This window comes from Gavialis gangeticus, unplaced genomic scaffold (genome assembly GCF_001723915.1).
Source record: "Gavialis gangeticus isolate Ggan-Ray unplaced genomic scaffold, GavGan_comp1, whole genome shotgun sequence".
Lineage (NCBI taxonomy): Eukaryota > Metazoa > Chordata > Crocodylia > Gavialidae > Gavialis > Gavialis gangeticus.
Genome location: NW_017729022.1, coordinates 182,114,185 through 182,131,378, shown reverse-complemented (window position 1 = coordinate 182,131,378; position 17,194 = coordinate 182,114,185). Strand labels below are relative to the sequence as shown.

The 17,194-nt window shown below is 43.3% G+C and overlaps 1 protein-coding gene across 10 annotated transcripts in view; it reads left to right on the top strand.

The window, feature by feature from the left end:
- EHBP1 (EH domain binding protein 1) overlaps window positions 1-17,194 on the top strand; it is a 452,470-nt gene that overhangs the window by 101,989 nt on the left and 333,287 nt on the right. For all 10 annotated transcript variants that reach the window (XM_019516608.1, XM_019516607.1, XM_019516605.1 and 7 more), the window contains exon 3: window positions 1,941-2,036. In XM_019516608.1, coding sequence (XP_019372153.1) covers window positions 1,941-2,036 — 96 coding nt within the window. The remainder of the gene's footprint in view (window positions 1-1,940; window positions 2,037-17,194) is intronic.

Sequence of the window (17,194 nt, the reverse complement as noted above, 5' to 3'; positions counted from 1 at the left end):
TCTCCTCTCCTTTTTCACTTTTTTCTTTTTCTCTTTTTTTACTCTTTTCCTTTCTTTATCTCTCCTCTTTTTCTCTTCTTTTTTTCTCTCTCTTATTGCAACATAATTAACAAAAAAAATACACAAAAACAAAGGTAGTAGCTGAAGTTTTATTTAAAGTCATCAGGTTTCGAATTTTTAGAAAACCCAGTATTGACCCTTAAAAAAAAAAAAAAGCAATGTTTATGATTAACTATATTAATATGCAGTATGTCCTGCCATATATCCCCTGGTCTGGTTTTCTTTCGGTGGCATGCCAGCACTCTGGCACCTTACAAGGTACATATTGTGGGGGGTTTTGGCAATGCGGCCAAAAACGTTGCCTATCCCTAATCTATGTGCTAGTTAGCCCCCTACTCATGACTGGAACTTGGTGTTCGTGTCATGAGTCCTATGATGCTCAAAAAATGCATATGCAGAGGCCAGGGCAACTTGGTCCAGTTCCGCCTCATGGAGGGTGGGGCCACACTAATCATATATGCCAGGCTCAGAGAGGGGGTTGTCAGAGGGATTCTGGGTGAACTGGTTGGGGACGTTTGCCAGGCATTTACGGTTGGTGAAGAAATGGGAATAATTGATAATAGGGAAGAAAGGTGTAGCTCAGCTGTGGGAGTGAAGAAGTTGTCAAAACGTATGCAGTTTACCTTGACTTGAAAGAGTCGGTGACCAAGACTGTGCTTAATAGGTCCCACCATACATCTTTTTCAGATGCGCTACACTAATCTATCCTTGTGGTAGGTTCCCATCTGCATGTTTGCCCAATGTAGGCCATGTGTTTTGTAGTCATGCTCAGTGTCAGCTGCATTTAATCTACTTCATAGTTGGTTTCCATTGCTGAGCACATGGTACTATTTGGCAGCAGTTTGATTATAGACAGTGTATTTAGTGAGATTTTCTTATGTGATTATAAGGTGGCAGGCTCTTTCCCCCATGCCAATTGGGGGGGAAAAAGTTTTGTCATGTATTTGAGTAAATACAGATAGTCCTGGATGGTAGTGCTGGGTGTTGAAAAGAATACTTAAATCAGTGATCTGCTCAGTACATTTAATTCCCATTAGCAATGCCTATATTGTAAATTTTTCTCAAAATGGAAATAACAGATCTTTAAGAATGGCCGTGCTGTTCAGCAATTGCTCTTATTAGCATCTGTCCCTCACTTTCATTTCCAGTTACCTAAAGTTTTCCTCCTCACTGACCAGATTCTGACGCTTATGTTTCACAGTATTCCCTGTTTCAATGCCAGATATGTGGCTACCCATGTATTGGAATGTTTATTCAAGTTTTTAGAGATGGGGTCTGTGTGCACAAGAAATAGTTGTTCCAGGACAGTGCCACAGTAGACACTTAGGAATAAGTGACCCTGCTCCACAGAGTAGATTAAAATAATCTGGACTAAAGCATTTTTATCCAGAATAAGACTGTTTGTACATTGTTATTGAGGAATAATTGTTGTATTTTAAATTTGCACCTGTTCACAGTCCAAATTTTTGTTTAAATGCAGACAAGATCCAAGTCTTTTACTGGGTTTCTAACGAGTAGCCACTTCTAACAATTTCCACTATCTGGATATGTTAAGAAATCTCTGTTCCCTGTTTTTATGGACTTGATCCTTCAAGATGCTGAGCTTTCTGGTCTTCAGCTAAGCAATGTGCTTAAATACTTTGTGGGTTCAGGGCCAGAGAATTGTGTGGGACTGAGTCTTGTCTGAGTGCATAACTTCCATTAGTATTGCAAATTTACTTCCTTCTGTTCTTAATTGTGCCTTGTATATTGTGTTTAATAGAATCATAGTTTTACGAACGCTGTCTTTTTGGAGCTAATGAGCAGTACGTATACATATGCATCGTAACACCAGCCCTTTTATAATGGAGTGTGACAACTTGTTTCTTATCTTCCTTCAGACTCATAGTTGGCAACCTGGAATCAAAAATCCATACCGGGGTGTGGTTGTATGGCCTGTTCCAGAAAACATTGAAATCACTGTGACGCTTTTTAAGGTGAGTTTTTAATGTTTCATTTTAAAATCTGAAGACTTACAAAAATTAGCCCTTTCTTTCAGACTGTCTTTACCTATGGCCTGCAGTTCTTGTTCAGTTGATATCCACATAACTACTAGCTCACAGGTTAGGGGTGGGGGAAGAGGCTGTAAAACTGAGAAAATTATGGCCCCTGCAAATGTTTACCCTTGTGTTTAGCTAAAGCACTCAAATATTCCTTTTGAATTCATTGGGGCCAGTCATTTACATAAAGTTAAGTGCACACAAAATGCTTGCTGGATTGGGGCCTGTTAATTTTGCATGCACTGTAATAAATTGAAGCCTTTTTCCCCTAAGCTATAGAAGTCGAAATATAGCCATGCCTTGATTGAGTTGTGTGCTGTTGTAGTATAGTTGTCATATTAGGGTGACATCACATTCAGTTTAATGCTTACTAAGTAGTTAAAGTGCAAGTGTTGGTTTCAGGTAAGGGTTATTTCCTAACAGGTACTAATTTTGATTGATAATTACATTCCAATGATTTTCAGCTGCTGCAAGTAAATGTGTGACACCACCCTAACAGGTACAAACTTTAAGACATCATAGCAATCTAATGATTTGCAACGGTTAGGAGTGAACATGTGATCGGGCCCTTACATTCACTTGGAGACAAAATCCAGCTCTGGATTTTACCGTATGTCAAGTATGTTACAGAAATGTTATGGTGTTTAAATAATTGCTACCTTTTAGAATTTCTGGGGCACATGATTTATGAGGAGAGGCTAAGGGAGCTGAGCTTATTTAGTCTGCAGAAGAGAAGACTGGGGGTGGGAAGGATTTGATAGCAGCCTTTAACTACCTGAAGGGTGGTTATAAAGAGGATGGAGCTAGACTCTTCTCAGTGATGACAGATGAAGGAGCAATGGTCTCAAGTTGCAGCAAGGGAAGTTTAGGTTGGATGTTAGGAAAAACTTTCTCACTAGGAGGGTGATGAAGCACTGCAACAGGTTACCTAGAGAGGAGGTGGAATCTCCATCCTGGAATGATCTAGTTAGATAGTCCTGCTTTGAGCAGGGGTTTGGACTTGATGACTTCCTGAGGTCCCTTACAACCTGAATTTTCTATCTAGAGCCACTCCTTACTGCAAAAGGCGTAACTTTGCTACAATATATGATAAGAGCTCATATAACACTTGTTATCTTGCTTGAAGGCATAGATGTTGGAGTTTCAAGTGCATTTAACATGTGCTAAGTGCCCCATATGACGTGGCCCTAATATATTACTAAGCCCTGCCTTTTTTTGTTCCTGTGAGATTGTCTTGAAGGGAAGTATCTTCTTGTTGCCTGTTTTATTTACAGGGCATGTAGACACCTTTCCCATAAAGGGGGTTGGAGAGAAGCGGGGAGCAAAAGGAGCCCAGCAAATCTGTTCACCCCTCTCCCCCACTCGTGAAAAATGAGCCTGCTTCTACCTGTGTCCCCTGTACCTCTGCAGTATCTGACCTGGGTAGGAGGAGGGGGAGTGGGTGTATAATTCATTTCTGGGCTTGGGAATGGGCACAGAGGTAATTTATTGTAATATTTGGGTTTAGGGAAAAGCTGGAAATTTCCCAATATTCGGCATCATAGTACATGAAAATTTGTAATTTGCTCTCAGCTTAGTCCTCCAGAAAGACCTTGGACAGCAGGGGCAGAAATCGCAGCGTTTGATAAGTTTCACAGAGTTGGCACCGCTGTCCCTGACGCACTCTGGGCTATGAACGCCAGGAAATTCCAGAAAGAAATAACTTCCCCAAGGACTGTGTGGTTATAGAAAAATGAGAGAAACAAGTGTCACAGCAGTAATCCTTTTTGACAGTTAAGGAGCAGATTAATTGATAAGGCAGTTGTGTTTATATCCTCAGCTGGAAGGCTGGAAGCTACAACTATTAAAGTGCTAAGGGTCAGAGTAACTTTGGATGTCTTCACAATTCCAGAGCAGTGGTGAAAGATTCCTTTGAAGGAATCAAATGTGAAGGCGTGTCTCTGATGTAGATTTAGCACTTAGGAACAAGTACATTTAGTGGCCTTGTCTCCTAACAATCAATGACTGGTTTAATTGATTTGAAACATCAAACTTACAGGCAAGCTGCTGGCTTTTTATCCATGCTGGCAAAGTATACTGATGGAGCACATTGCTCTGACAGAGTGTTCTAAGAATCAAAGATAATGAATTTGCACAGTGGTGCTGTTTGTTAAGCAACAATCTGAAATAGTAGTGCAGGAAGAGTAGACTCCAAAATAGACAGCTGTGTGTTTGGGGAAATGATATGGACTCTAGTGGCTCTGAATTTGTAAGTGGCTGTTGAAATGTGTTGCTGGTAGGATTAGGAGATAAATCTAGGCTTTGAGTCCTGATGAGAATGTTAAGAATATCCTCTTCAGTAGTCACCAGTACATACTTGAGAACTAACCAGTAAAGCACATGTCAGTTGACAGGATATACTGTGTTATCTAAACATCCCTATTTTGTACTATTAACTTATTTCTAGTACTGTCTTCATATTTCACACATGCGCAGCACTAAGTACTGGAGAGGTTATATTCCAGACAGACAACTCTCACTTTCAAAAATAATCCATTCAATTAATTTTGAATTAATATAAAACTTTACAGTGCCCTGAATCATTTAAGAAAAACCTTGAACACTGAAATATAAATTTACTCCGTCTTTCTCAGCTGTTTCCAGTTCTTGTCCAACTAGCTAGTTTAAAGCGTTAATTCATAAAAAGTTGTTACTGTTCTAAAAGTTTCACTTCTTACTCTTTAATATACTCTACAATTCTATCTTGGTTATGTCTTGAAATTCTGAACCAGAATTGGAAAATAGAAGCATTGTAAAGTAATAAACTATTGTGTGATTTGTAATCTATATATATAAAATGAAGTGTGTGTGTGTATGTATGTATGTTCACTTATAACTTGAGCATGGCTGGTCCTATCTCCTCTAAACCTTCCAAAATCACTGAATACCACCCAAGGAAAATTATAGATGGGTTATTTTTCCCTTGACCCCTTTTTGGGGGCATCCATCGACTGGGATTACTTTGCTTCTCAGATAACAAATTGGTACCACTCCATTTTGGATGCAGTGAATTCAGTTCAATTGTCATTATTATGTTGACGCTTGCCTTTTTCTTCGCTCCACATTAAATATTAAATGTTAAATATGTTGTACTGTGTTCTTTAAAAATAAACAATATTTTTCATCTAAATGTGTTGTACTAAGTTCTTTGACAATAAACAAACACTGCAATTACAGAAATAACAACCTGAGTAAAGAAAGGGTACTTCAAGTTGTTTCTTATAACTCACCACAAATGTAGGAAATGCCACTTAGGTTTCTATTGTGTTTCTGGGTTGCACTCCAGAAATTTGTTTTTAGAAGCACTATGTAAAATACAGGTTTAACTTGAGAGGGGCAGTGTGAAAGAGAGCTATTTAAAACAAGAAATGTTCAGTGTTAGATAAACCAATAGCTTTCAGCAAGTCTGCATGAATGTACAGGCAACCTCCACTTAATGCGGTTTTGCTTAGCGCTATTTCTCTATAACACTCATTTTAAATTGATACCTGATTTCACTTAGCACTTAGCAAGTTTTGTTATAATGCTTGAGGTTGCCATCTTAGGTCATTAAAAACAACTGCAGTCTCCATCTTGGGTTGTCAAATATTTTGGTTTCACTTAACACTTGTTTTTTCAGGAACCAATTAAGAGCGCTAAGCGGGGGTTGTCTGTACGGTGAGGATTTACTATTGTGTAACCATCTTCAGGTTCAGGTGGGGAAAAAATTCCCATGCTTTCAGGTGAGACAGCAACTTCACATCATGTTCCACCTGCAGAACATTGAAGTAGCACTTCCACTGCTTTTAGGTATCTAAGTCACCAAGTGCAACCATATTCTACCTTCCTTAACAGCCACAAAAATGCCTAGGTTTGTTATGCATCTCCATTTTGGCTGGTGAAGATTCCCTGATGAGGAACTTGAGCTACTTTTAATGTTTAGGAGCAATCCAAAATGATGTCCTGAATGCAGCTGAGATGCAGATACAGCTTGATTCAGCTATGGCCTGATGGTCCGGTTCCATTTGGGAAGCACATAAACCCTGTCTAAGTCTTTATTTCTATACATGGAGACAAACAATGTGCCTCCTCATAGCTCTATACAATTGCTTGACAGAGGAGTAGGAGAAGGAGGAAACATCCATGTTTTCTCTGGTAGGCTAGTGGTTAAGTAACTTGCCTAGGAAGTGCTCCTGTTGCATCCACAGTTTATTACTTCTTACGATTTGTTCAGTGGCATCCACTGGACTGAAGAACTTTAAGAGAATAAACAAACTCATAAGAGGAGATTTTCAAAGTAATAAAGGGAGTGTGGATTAAACACTTGATTTTTTTTATTTGGAAATAATCCCAACTGACAATCTAGACTACAGACCCCCAGATCCAATGTCAACTTTCTCAGTCAAAACCTAAATAAAGAGATGAACTTTACACCTTGATCCAAGTGTATTACACATGTCATTAATCAGCAAATACTTTTATTGCCTTTGACTCTTCACTGCCTCAGCAATTATACACCGCATACTAAATCTGCTGGTTTAGAATGTCTAGCCACTTTACAACTCTGTACTGATGTGGTTACCATGTGCCAAGTTTTTATCTCTCTTCCTACTATATCACGGCATCGGAATTTCTTAACACCCCTACCCCAAGCTAGTGTAGGCAGTGGGTGTCTATACATGTGCTCCAGGGTGGGGCATTTAATTAGAGCTGCTGTAATTAAAGCACTCTCAGCATCATGTGCATTCATCAACCTGTGCTTCATAATGGCAGTAGGGGCGCTTTAACTAAAGCTTGTTTGACCTTCAGTTAAAGCAACCCTGCTGCCATTTTGAAATGCAGGGATGCTAAATACACATGACACAGGCTGGTGGAGCATGCTAATTAATGCACTCCAGCAGCATGTTGGAGCAGAGCTCTGTCACATGTATAGGTGCCCCATGTTACTAACTGCATATCTTAGACTGCATCAACATATACCGGCTATGTACCATGTAACTACCAAGCACAAGTTCCTATATGCCTGTCCAGCTGTACAAGGTCATGTGAATAACTAAGATTCTGAATGTTCACTACTAAAGTTTTAAAACTGATTTTGCTTACCACACCCTTAACTAGTGTTTTCTGTCCAGCCCAGAGGATGTCACCATTTAAGTCCTTTTACTGCAGTTGAGTCTGCTGGAATATACAGAGGTTCTCCTACACTATAGTAGTAAGTGATGTGCGGAAGTATGGGTTGTGAGTTGTCTTTGAACTGAAATGAACTAGACTGGGTACAGTTTTAGACCTCACAATTCATCTTTTAAAATTAGGATGTCAGTGTAAATTTGAAGCCCGTTAGGAACTTTCAGTCAGGAAATGTGGCAGGAGAAGTCTCATATAAGTTTATGAAAAAAGCAGCAGGACAAGTGTCCATTGAGGAAACCTATAGCACTGAAGTAAAAAACATGCTAATTAGTTAAAAAAAAAAATAGAGGGGCATGGGGTTGCCTTCCCTCAGATTCCTTTGTCTTTTCCACTGCACAAACTAGGCATGAGGATTTTCCTATTTTATTAGACAATCAAGTCCCAGATGTGCACCTAGCTCAGTTGGTGTGCTTCAAGACTTGCCCTACAGGTGACACTATGGTCTTAGATCAGGGCTGTCCAATTTAGAAGTGGCCAGGGGCTGCATGCCTCTCGGGGGCCCCACCCACAGAGGCTATGAGTCCCAGGGGCCGCATATCTCCATACTGTTCCGTGCAGCCCCCCACTGCTGCACTGTACACCTGTGCATCCCCTGTTGTTGCTTCCCACAGCTGCTCTCCATGCCTCCCCACTGCACTCAGGCACCCCTCTGTTGCTGCTCCCCATACCCCCCTGCTTCCATAGCTGCCCAGGTATCCCCCCCACACTGAACTCTGCACCCCTCCACAGCTGCACCCTGCACCTCCCCACTGCACCATGCATCTCTCCTTGCTGTTCTCTGTGCCTCCCCACTGGTCTCTATGCCCCCCACGAGCCACTGCAGCCTGGGCTTTTGCAGCATTGTGTGCTCAAGCACTCTCCCCACTCCCTTGTTGTACTGAGTACTTAGATGCCACAACTCGCCCTTCGCTTTCTGTCTGCTAGCTCACCTGCTGTACCATGCCACTCAGGCACCCTGGGCTGTGGGTTCCCCAGCTCTGAAGACTGCTGTACTGCTCCACTTCTTGAGGTAGGGGCAGGGAGAAGGAGCCTTGAGCCCTCAACTGCTGCTTCAGCTGGAGTAATGGGGGGAGCAGCAGCTGGCTGGAAGCCCGGAGCTACAATTTAACCCCTTGTGATCTGCCAGTTGGATAGCGTTGGTTTGAGATAAATAGCCTCTGGCCTGTAATTTAGAGGCCCCTTAGCAGGCCCCCTCTGGACTGTAATTTAGAGGCCCCTTAGCAGGCCCCCTCTGAGCATGTGACAGTACTGTAATCCACCATTTAAATTAGTTTAACTTCTCTTGACTTGTATTCCTCCCACTCCTGACTCCTCAGAGTGGAAAGGAGGATGCTAAGATCTTATTTTAATTATAAACCATATAATTTGACACCATTTTGTTACGCTGATAAGTAGTTCTTCAGAGAATTATGACAGCTGTACCATCAAGCTACAGCCCTGTCTCCACCCTGACCTCCCCCCCAATCAACATTCTGTTAATAGTGAGAAAGGTAGGAATGTAGGGGGACAAGCTTTCATAGGATTTCCCTTTCTCCTCTCATTCATTTAATTTTGAATAAGGATTGACTGTAAGAAGAAAACTGACACTTTAAGAGGCTGGTAGTGGAATTAATTTACAGGATTGTTGCTCTTTGGCAGCCCAGACTTCCTGTGCTCCTGGATTCCTGCGCATTGAGCTCACAGGGTCCATGGTGGCCTTGGAGTCCAGGGAACTAGAACCAGTCCCTTTTTTTTTTTTTTAATTCCATTTTGGTCAGTCTTAAATGGACTTTTCAGTGATTTCAGTCAGGAAAAATACTGTCTTGCAGAAATGTGAAATATGCCATGGTAAAAATTCTTGTTCGTATTAATATTTGTATCCTGCAATCAGATCACTTTGCAACTTTCTTTTTATAAGCTAAGCGTATTATGCTTTTAAAATCTTTTAGTGTCAGGTTTTTCCTCCAGCCCTCAAATCAATTTTTGGCTTTTCTTCAACTTTCTAGTGTCCTTTTTAAAATGTTGACATCAAAACTAGACAGAGTGTTCCAATATTGTTTGCTGTGTACATTGGTAAAATCAGCTTCTTACTTCTCCTCACTGCAAGAAATGTTCCTAGCTCTTCGTTATGGAGGTTGAAACCACATAGCATCATATATCTTCCCGGTTGCTGCTTGGAGATAGGTCCTATGTGGAGGGAACTAGCAGCAGAATGTTCAACTGGCCTGTAGCTCAAAGTGCTTTTAAAGGTAGCCTTTCTTTCCCGACATATGGTGTTCCAAGCATAAGCACCAACTTCTATTTTTGCCAGGGGGCGCTAAGATGATGCCCACCCCCCCCACACACACACACTTGCTCCCTGCAGCACAGCTGGAGTGGAGCCAGGGCAGGTGGGGGGAGGTGTATGTGGGCTTCACTTGGGGCTCTCCACCCTGCTGACTTCCCTTCAGGAGCCCCATACCAGCTGTGCCACTATGATGAGGTGCCCCCTGCCCACCCAGCAGCAGTGGAGGACACAACTCCATGCCACTGCCCCTGCAGCTCCTGGGGGGGAAAGCAGCAGGGTGGGGAGTTCATGCACTGCCCTAGCTGGGAAGCACCCCCAACCCCAACCTATGCCCTTTTCCCCTTCCTCACCACGGAGGCCTTAATCTGCCCTCCCCACCCCCCCAACCTGCAGACAGCTGAGGCAGCTGCTCTCCATTGCTGTCTGGGGCTGTATTCCTGGTCGTGCTTATGTGCGCATATGCACACATGCACGTGGCGCTTCTGTTTCACACCGCCCTTTGCAGGCTAAAACTCTCCCAGCCTGCAAGGGGAGAGTTTTCCTACATTTTTCCACAGTGAATGGAAAACACAGATTCCTGCACAATACTGGGAACCTGAGACAAATGCTGTTCCAGAGTTGTACAGTCTGGGACTGGAACTTGATATTCCCATTTTGGGACTGTCCTGCCCAATTAGGGATGGGTAGTCATCCTACCCTCTTCCTGAGTGGGGCCAGAGCCCTCAGACCCCTGCGTACTTGGCACCTGTGGATAGTAAGATGCTATAGGAAAATCTGTGGTTGTAATCTAACATAGGACTAACATAGTTAAGGTGTGCTAGCTCCTCTAGCCAACAGCATCCCAAGGAATGATGCAACTAGTATAACATCTGAATACATTTGAGTCCTCAGCTTGAATGTTTACAGCTAGATTCAATGAAAGCAACCTTTGGCAGAAATCCAAAATACTTAAAATGCCTTCCTCCAGAACCTTACAAGATGCCCTAATTGTTCTGCCAGTGCACCCCTAGAGAGCTTTAATTTCCCCTTTTTAGCTTAGTCCTAAAATACTATGCATGTGAAACACAGGGAGCAACTAATGCCAGGGACAGAGTGCAAAGAGAGAGGGACTGTGCAAAGCTAGGATGTAAAGTACAGCAAGAAGCATCATGTACACCATCAATGAAATTTAAAGTACCTACAACAGTGGTGCCTAACCTTTTTGCCTGACAGGCTGATCTGGCCCCAGGGACAGGAATGGCAGGTACCATTCAGCCATGCGGAGGGAGGGGTGCCCGGGGGGGGAGGGACACAGGCTGGCCCTACTATGGCCCTGAAGGGGAATGGAGCTTGACCTGGCCCCAAGGGTAGTAGGGAGTGTGGCCCAGCTTCAACCCAGCCCCAAGGGGGCATGGCCTGGCCCTAACCTGGCCCCATTAGGGCGAAGGGAGTGTGACTTGGCCCTGATCCAGAAGTGGTGGGGAGGTGACATGGATTGGTCCAGCGGGGGAAAGAAGCATGCATGGGGCTTAGGGCATAGGAATTTGGCAGGGGGAAGGTGGCCATATTAATGGCTACCACTCCCCTTCTGACAAATTTCCAGACCTATGGGGATTCCCATGGGCCAGATGAGATGGCTCCATGGGCAACATTTGCCCCATGGGCAGAGGTTGAGTACCCCTGACCTACAACATTACCATTCAAACCAAGCTATTTATCGGGACCTTGAATGATAGTTTTACAGAGATCTTCCATTCAGTCTATTACTATTAATTAACAATATTCTCTGGTGGAGATTTAGGTTTGCCTTTCACAGCTTTATCTTCACTGGTAAAAAGATGGCTTCTCATTAGCTAATAAAGGCTCGATAGTCTCTCTGTGGGTGCAAACAGATGTTGCCCTTGTGCTTAATTTTTTTATGGCCGCACAACTTGCAAGCAAGCAGACATTCTAGCCCTTTGTTGTGTTCTAGGTGTCCAAGAACGTTTCTGTGACCAAAGCTAGTCATAGTTTGTGATGCCTTATAGACATCTGTTTGTATATTGCATGTTTGCATGCCCTGGGAATCCCCTTGCAGGGGCCCACCGGTGGGGAGGAGCCACCAGCACACGAAGGAGAAGCAGTCATGATGGCAGCTGCTCACTCTTCCTCCTGCCGCTGATTGGATGAGAGGGCTGCCTGTCATGCAGCCCCGCTTTTCTCTGCCCATCAGCAGTGAAAGTTAGGGCTGCCTGAAGAACAGCCCTTTTGACCAGTCAGCACCGAGGGGCAGGACTGCCACTGGGGCCCCTCAGCCAATCAGTGTTGGGGGTCTCGCCATGGAAAAAGGCCAAGTTTTGTGTGTTTTTATCAGGGATTTTTTTTATCATGGAAGAGTAGGATCCCTGGAATAAAAATCATAAAATCAGGTCTTGAAAAGTGTACTTATTACTTTCCATTGTGAATTTCTGCCATTCCCAAGTTTGTGGGAGACTAATGCTGTAAGCTTCTACAAAATCTGTTCTTTTTAAATAATTATTTTCCCTGGACCACATATTTCATAAGAAAATAATAGAGCTGTATTCTAAGACTGTAGACAGAGTGCTTTAGTGCTTCTGTTTCAGTCCAGAGCTTTCCCAAATTCAGCAGAATAAAAACTGATAAGAGCCATCTCCAGTTTTTCCAGGCAGCTTCATAAGACCGCTGTGAGCAGCAGTAAAAGACAAGAATTGCATTGAGTTTCCAATCTTTTGTATCTTAAAAAAAAGGTTTGCACAAACCATCTGGAGGCAGATGCTAGAATTATTTCCAGTGTAGGAAGACCCAAAGGCTGATGTGGAGTAGCCCACCTTACTTCCAGGATCCAGGAAATTGCACAATGGGAAATAGGTGAAGGTGAATCCTATGACAGGGATCTATTGTAATGGGCTGGGTGGTCAGGAAGGAGTGGGTCACAGGCAGACAGGGTGCTTCAGCTGGGGGAGGTAGGGAAGTTGCAGAAGGAGGACAGCAGATCAGAGAGAAGGGGTGTCTGGAGGCCATTAGGAGGCTTTCCATTCTTATGGAAAGTAGTTAGCAGAGTGTTACTTGGCTCTATAATCTAGGCTTTAAGCCTAGTACCTGAAGCAATTACAGCATTTGCCTGAGTTTAGGGAAGCCTGGCCTGATGAGGAACTCTTTTAGCAGGTAGGCTGATATACCACAGCACTCTTGTGACCCAGAGTTATACTTCTGTAGGCCCTTTAATAAGAAAACTGCCAATGAGGGCTAAGAAAGATGATGTTCCTTGAGAAGATTTCCAGGCTGTTAAGGGTCCCATTTTTTTCCTAGCAGGCTGAGAGAGGTCTTGATTTTTCACCTAAGCACTGGACATTAGTGCCATCTTTCACATTAGAGTTCTAGCTATTTTGTCTGTGTCTGGGAACTATTGGGGTATCGCCCTCCTTTCCACAACAGGGAAGATCCTTGCCCACACCCTCCTGAACTGTCTTCTACCTTTTGCTGAGGAAATCCTGCTGGAATCTTAGTGTGGTTTCACACTCATACCATGGTACAACTGACATGATTTCTGTTGCCCACCAGGTCCAATAAAAGTGTCCTGAACAACATCAGGACTTATATATGGCCTTCATTGACCTCACTGAGGCCTTTGATTCCATCAGTCATGAAGCCTTATGCAAAGTAATGGGCAGATTTGGATATCCTGAAAAGTAAAGCAAGGTCTGAGACTTCTTCATGACCAGATGACTGTTACCATCCTATGTAGCAGATCAGAGACAGATCCATTTGTCATCCATACTGGGGTGAAGCAGAGATGTCTCATTGCCCCAACTCTGTTCTCCATTTTTTTTAACAGTCATCTTGGTTCTTATTAAGGACTGCCTTCCTTCTGGAACTGACAGAATACTGAATGGATGGAGGGCTCTTCAATCTGGGATCTTTTCACTTGAAGACTAAAGTACTTAAAACAACCATCCTGGACCTTCAATATGCCATTGACTATGCCATCCTTATGAAGACTGAGGAAAACCTTCAGACTGCACTGGATCTTTCTGGAGAAGCTTACTGAACTTTGGGCCTCTCTATCAACATCAAGAAGACCAAAGTGCTCTATCAGCCTGCCCTGGGCCATGAATGAGACCCCCTCCCCTCCAAATCACCATAAAGGGAAAGACTCTGGAGGTAGTCAAGCCCTCCCCCTACCTCTGTAACCTCCTCTCTCAGAGAGTGAACATCAATGAGGAGATCTAGCACAGGATGTGATGTGCAAGTGCCTCCTTTGGGAAATTGCTTCATTGTGTCTTTATTCATTGTGATCTCTGGAAAGCCACCAAGATCCAGGTCTATAATGCAGTCATCATCCTTACTGTCCTCCATGGATATGAAACATGGATGACCTACCATCATTATCTGAAGAACCTGGAGAGATATCAGCAATGATGCCTCTGGAAATTTTTTGCATCAGATCAGAAGATTGGTGCACAAACATCAGCCTCCTTGCTGAAGTCAGTGTTATCAGCATTGAGTTCATAACCCTCAAGCACCAACATCACTGAACTGTGTGCTGATGGTCGACTCCCGGCTTCCAAAACAAATGCTCTACTCCCAGCTTAGTAATGGCCTAAGATCTCATGCTAGTCAGAGGAAATGCTACAAGGACACATTGAAGGCATACCTCAAGAAAAAGGATGCCAACATCAAGAGCTGGGAGGAACTGCCTGCTGAACAGCTCCAGTGACACTGCAGCCTCAACCAAGCAGCAGCCCATTTTGAGCTAAAGCAGAGAAGAGAGAATAAAGAAAGGAAAAGGAGAGAAATTCTAGCCTACAGCTTATTCTCCCCTGCAGAAGGACCTGCAACTTCTGTTGACGGGTTTATGGCTCAACAATTGATCTCTTAAGTCACTTCAAGAGCCTCAATGAACTGTGGTAGAGATCATCCTCGAACTGAGGGATTGCCAACAACAATGGCGATTTTGTCTGTCAGCTTTTCAAGACTGCTATATAGTGGAATTAATGAAGGATGCAGATGAGTTTGTTAGTTAGTAGGAATGTGGTATGGTGGGTGGAGATGGAGGAGAGAAAAGAGAAGTGGGAGAAACAAGCTCACACTTCGAGGATAACCTCAAAGTGCTGATATTTTACATAATAAAACAAGTTCCGAAAAGGAAGAAGGGTAATTTGCGAAAGCTGAAGTGAAACTAGACAGCTGCCCTTCAGTCCATTTACTCAGTGCTCACCGTTTCCAGTTCAAAGTGAAGCCACAATAAATATTGAGCAAAGAATGTAATTCTGTATCCAGACCATGTTGGTGAACAGAATGAATCACTGTTGAAAACAGCTGGCTCTTCCCATTCTTCTATTCATTGATGGTTGTTGTAGAGTTATGTGACAGGAATGTTGTGAGCAGATTTCAGATTTAGAGGGATGTTAAAGCTGCATAATGTCAACTTTAATCCATGTGCTTGGGTGCTTCTTTAAGCAAAAATTTAAGCATAACATGCTTTTGTGGCAAGTATAATTTATTTCACTTTTAGACTCATCCAGCTCTATAGTATAAGTCAACTAGATCACAGGCGTGTCACAAACACAGCAATGGTATATTTGCTAGGTCTCTTACAGTTGGCAAAGGGAGATGTGGTGTGCCAACTGGATAGATTTTCAGTAGGGTAAAAAAATCTTTTGTGACACCATGACCCCCTCTACACGTTACAGTTATTATGCAATTAACTGGTTAATTGTGCAGTTAACTGAGACCAGCTACATGTGCAAAGTACCTATTGCATCATAAAAAGGTCCAGCCAGCTATCAAGTTAGATCTTGAAAATGTGTACTAATTTTATTTGCTATCCAGCTTTAATTTGCACATGTAGCAGGGTCTGCCCCTGCAGCTGGGAACCCCATCAACTGACCAGGCTTCCAGCCACAGGGGTGCACCATGTGCAGCCGGGACTGGGAGTTCCACAGCTGAGACTTTCATCCCCGACACTGCCTGGCAGCTGGGTCTGAGTCTGGGTCCCAGCAGCTGCAGAGTCTGGGGGGAGCCAGGACAGCCCCACAAGGCGAGGGGGCTCTGTTCCACCCCTTCCCCAACCCCCCCTGTGCTGCTCCATGCTGCCCCCTTCCCCATCCCTCTCTGCTGATAGGTTCACCCTGCATGAAAAATTAACCCTTGAGGGAACACAAGTTCCCTAAGGCAGTGTTTCCCAACCTTTTCCAGCTCAAGGCACACTTACATTAATAAAAATTTTCCACGACACACCTTTTAAGGCATTCCCCATCCTCATACCTATTGTAGCTCATTGCCATGGCAAAATGCTGCAGTACACCTGTTCATTTCTGACGGCCCATTTTTGTTCCACAGCACACTGGTTGGGAAACACTGCCCTAAGGCATTCTAAAGCAGAACACCTGAACCTAATACCTGATTGGACTAGAATTAATTTTTCATGTGATGGACCATTTTAAAAGCACCCTGCAGCCATGCATGTATGTTACATCACAGCTGTAGAGCACTTTAAGGGGCTGATTGCGTGAATAATGTCACACTTCTGTCTGCACCCTTATTAATGGTTTCCCCAAGTTTTGTATGTTTGAGGGCTATTTAAACAAATAGCAACACTTTAAATTTTGGTGGTAAAACATGCATGTATTGTTTATTAAAGTTCACAATTGCTTTGAAGATTAAATTAATGTGTCAAAATATACTTTCCTGGGTGACTAGTGCCACCTTAGTCGGCGGGGGGACATGCCCCCCAGCAACCCATCAGCAACTGGTGGGGGTGGGTTCCCCTGTAGTCAGTCTTGCTGACCGGGAGGGGTCCCCCACAGCCAATGTCAGTGCTCCCGCTTGCCCCCCTGCCTGTCGCCTAAGCGGGGAGCATTGCCTGTTAGGGGGTGCATTAGTGCTCTCAGGGGGTGCACATGCACCCCCTACGCATCACCACTGGTTTCCTCTAGGTATTATACACCTTCCTGCTTTTTTTTTTGTAAACTCAAATGTTAGAAAAATAATATAAGACAATATTGTGTAGCTTTCTAACTAATTTTCTAATGACTAGGTGATTTTATTTAAAAAATATATATTTAAATTAATTTTATGGAATATTCCTTACAGAATACCTATAACAATATACAAAAATTCTGTACCTGGATCAGTAAAAAAACTTTCCATCTTAAAATTGTAAACATCCATGTCCATGAGCTATAAATGATAGTACTGAAGGTTTTAATTCTGCAGTCTTCATAGGTTTGATTCAGCATCCTTTGAAATCAAGGGGATATCTTCTGTTTTCCTTCAAGGACCATTGAATCAGGCCTTACCTGGAAGGCCTTACTTGGACGAAAATATTGCTGTAGTTCATAGGGCTGTGCAAAGGTTTGGTAGCCGATTCAATTCAGAGGAGATTTGGCCTGATTCAGGTACCGAATCTCTGAATCCAAATCAAACTTGGAAACCAGTTACAAGCTCTGCATTGATTTGAAGCATCTGAATCGATTTGGAAAAACTTCAGAAAAGATTTGGCTGCTTCAGAGATTCGGCCATAGACTAAATAGGCAGCTGACAGCTGCCTCCAGCTGAGAAGTCTGTTGGGGTTGGGGAGGGGGAGAGCAGCAGGCTTGTGAGGGAAAGAGGGGCAACAGCACAGGAGGGAGTGAGATTGGGG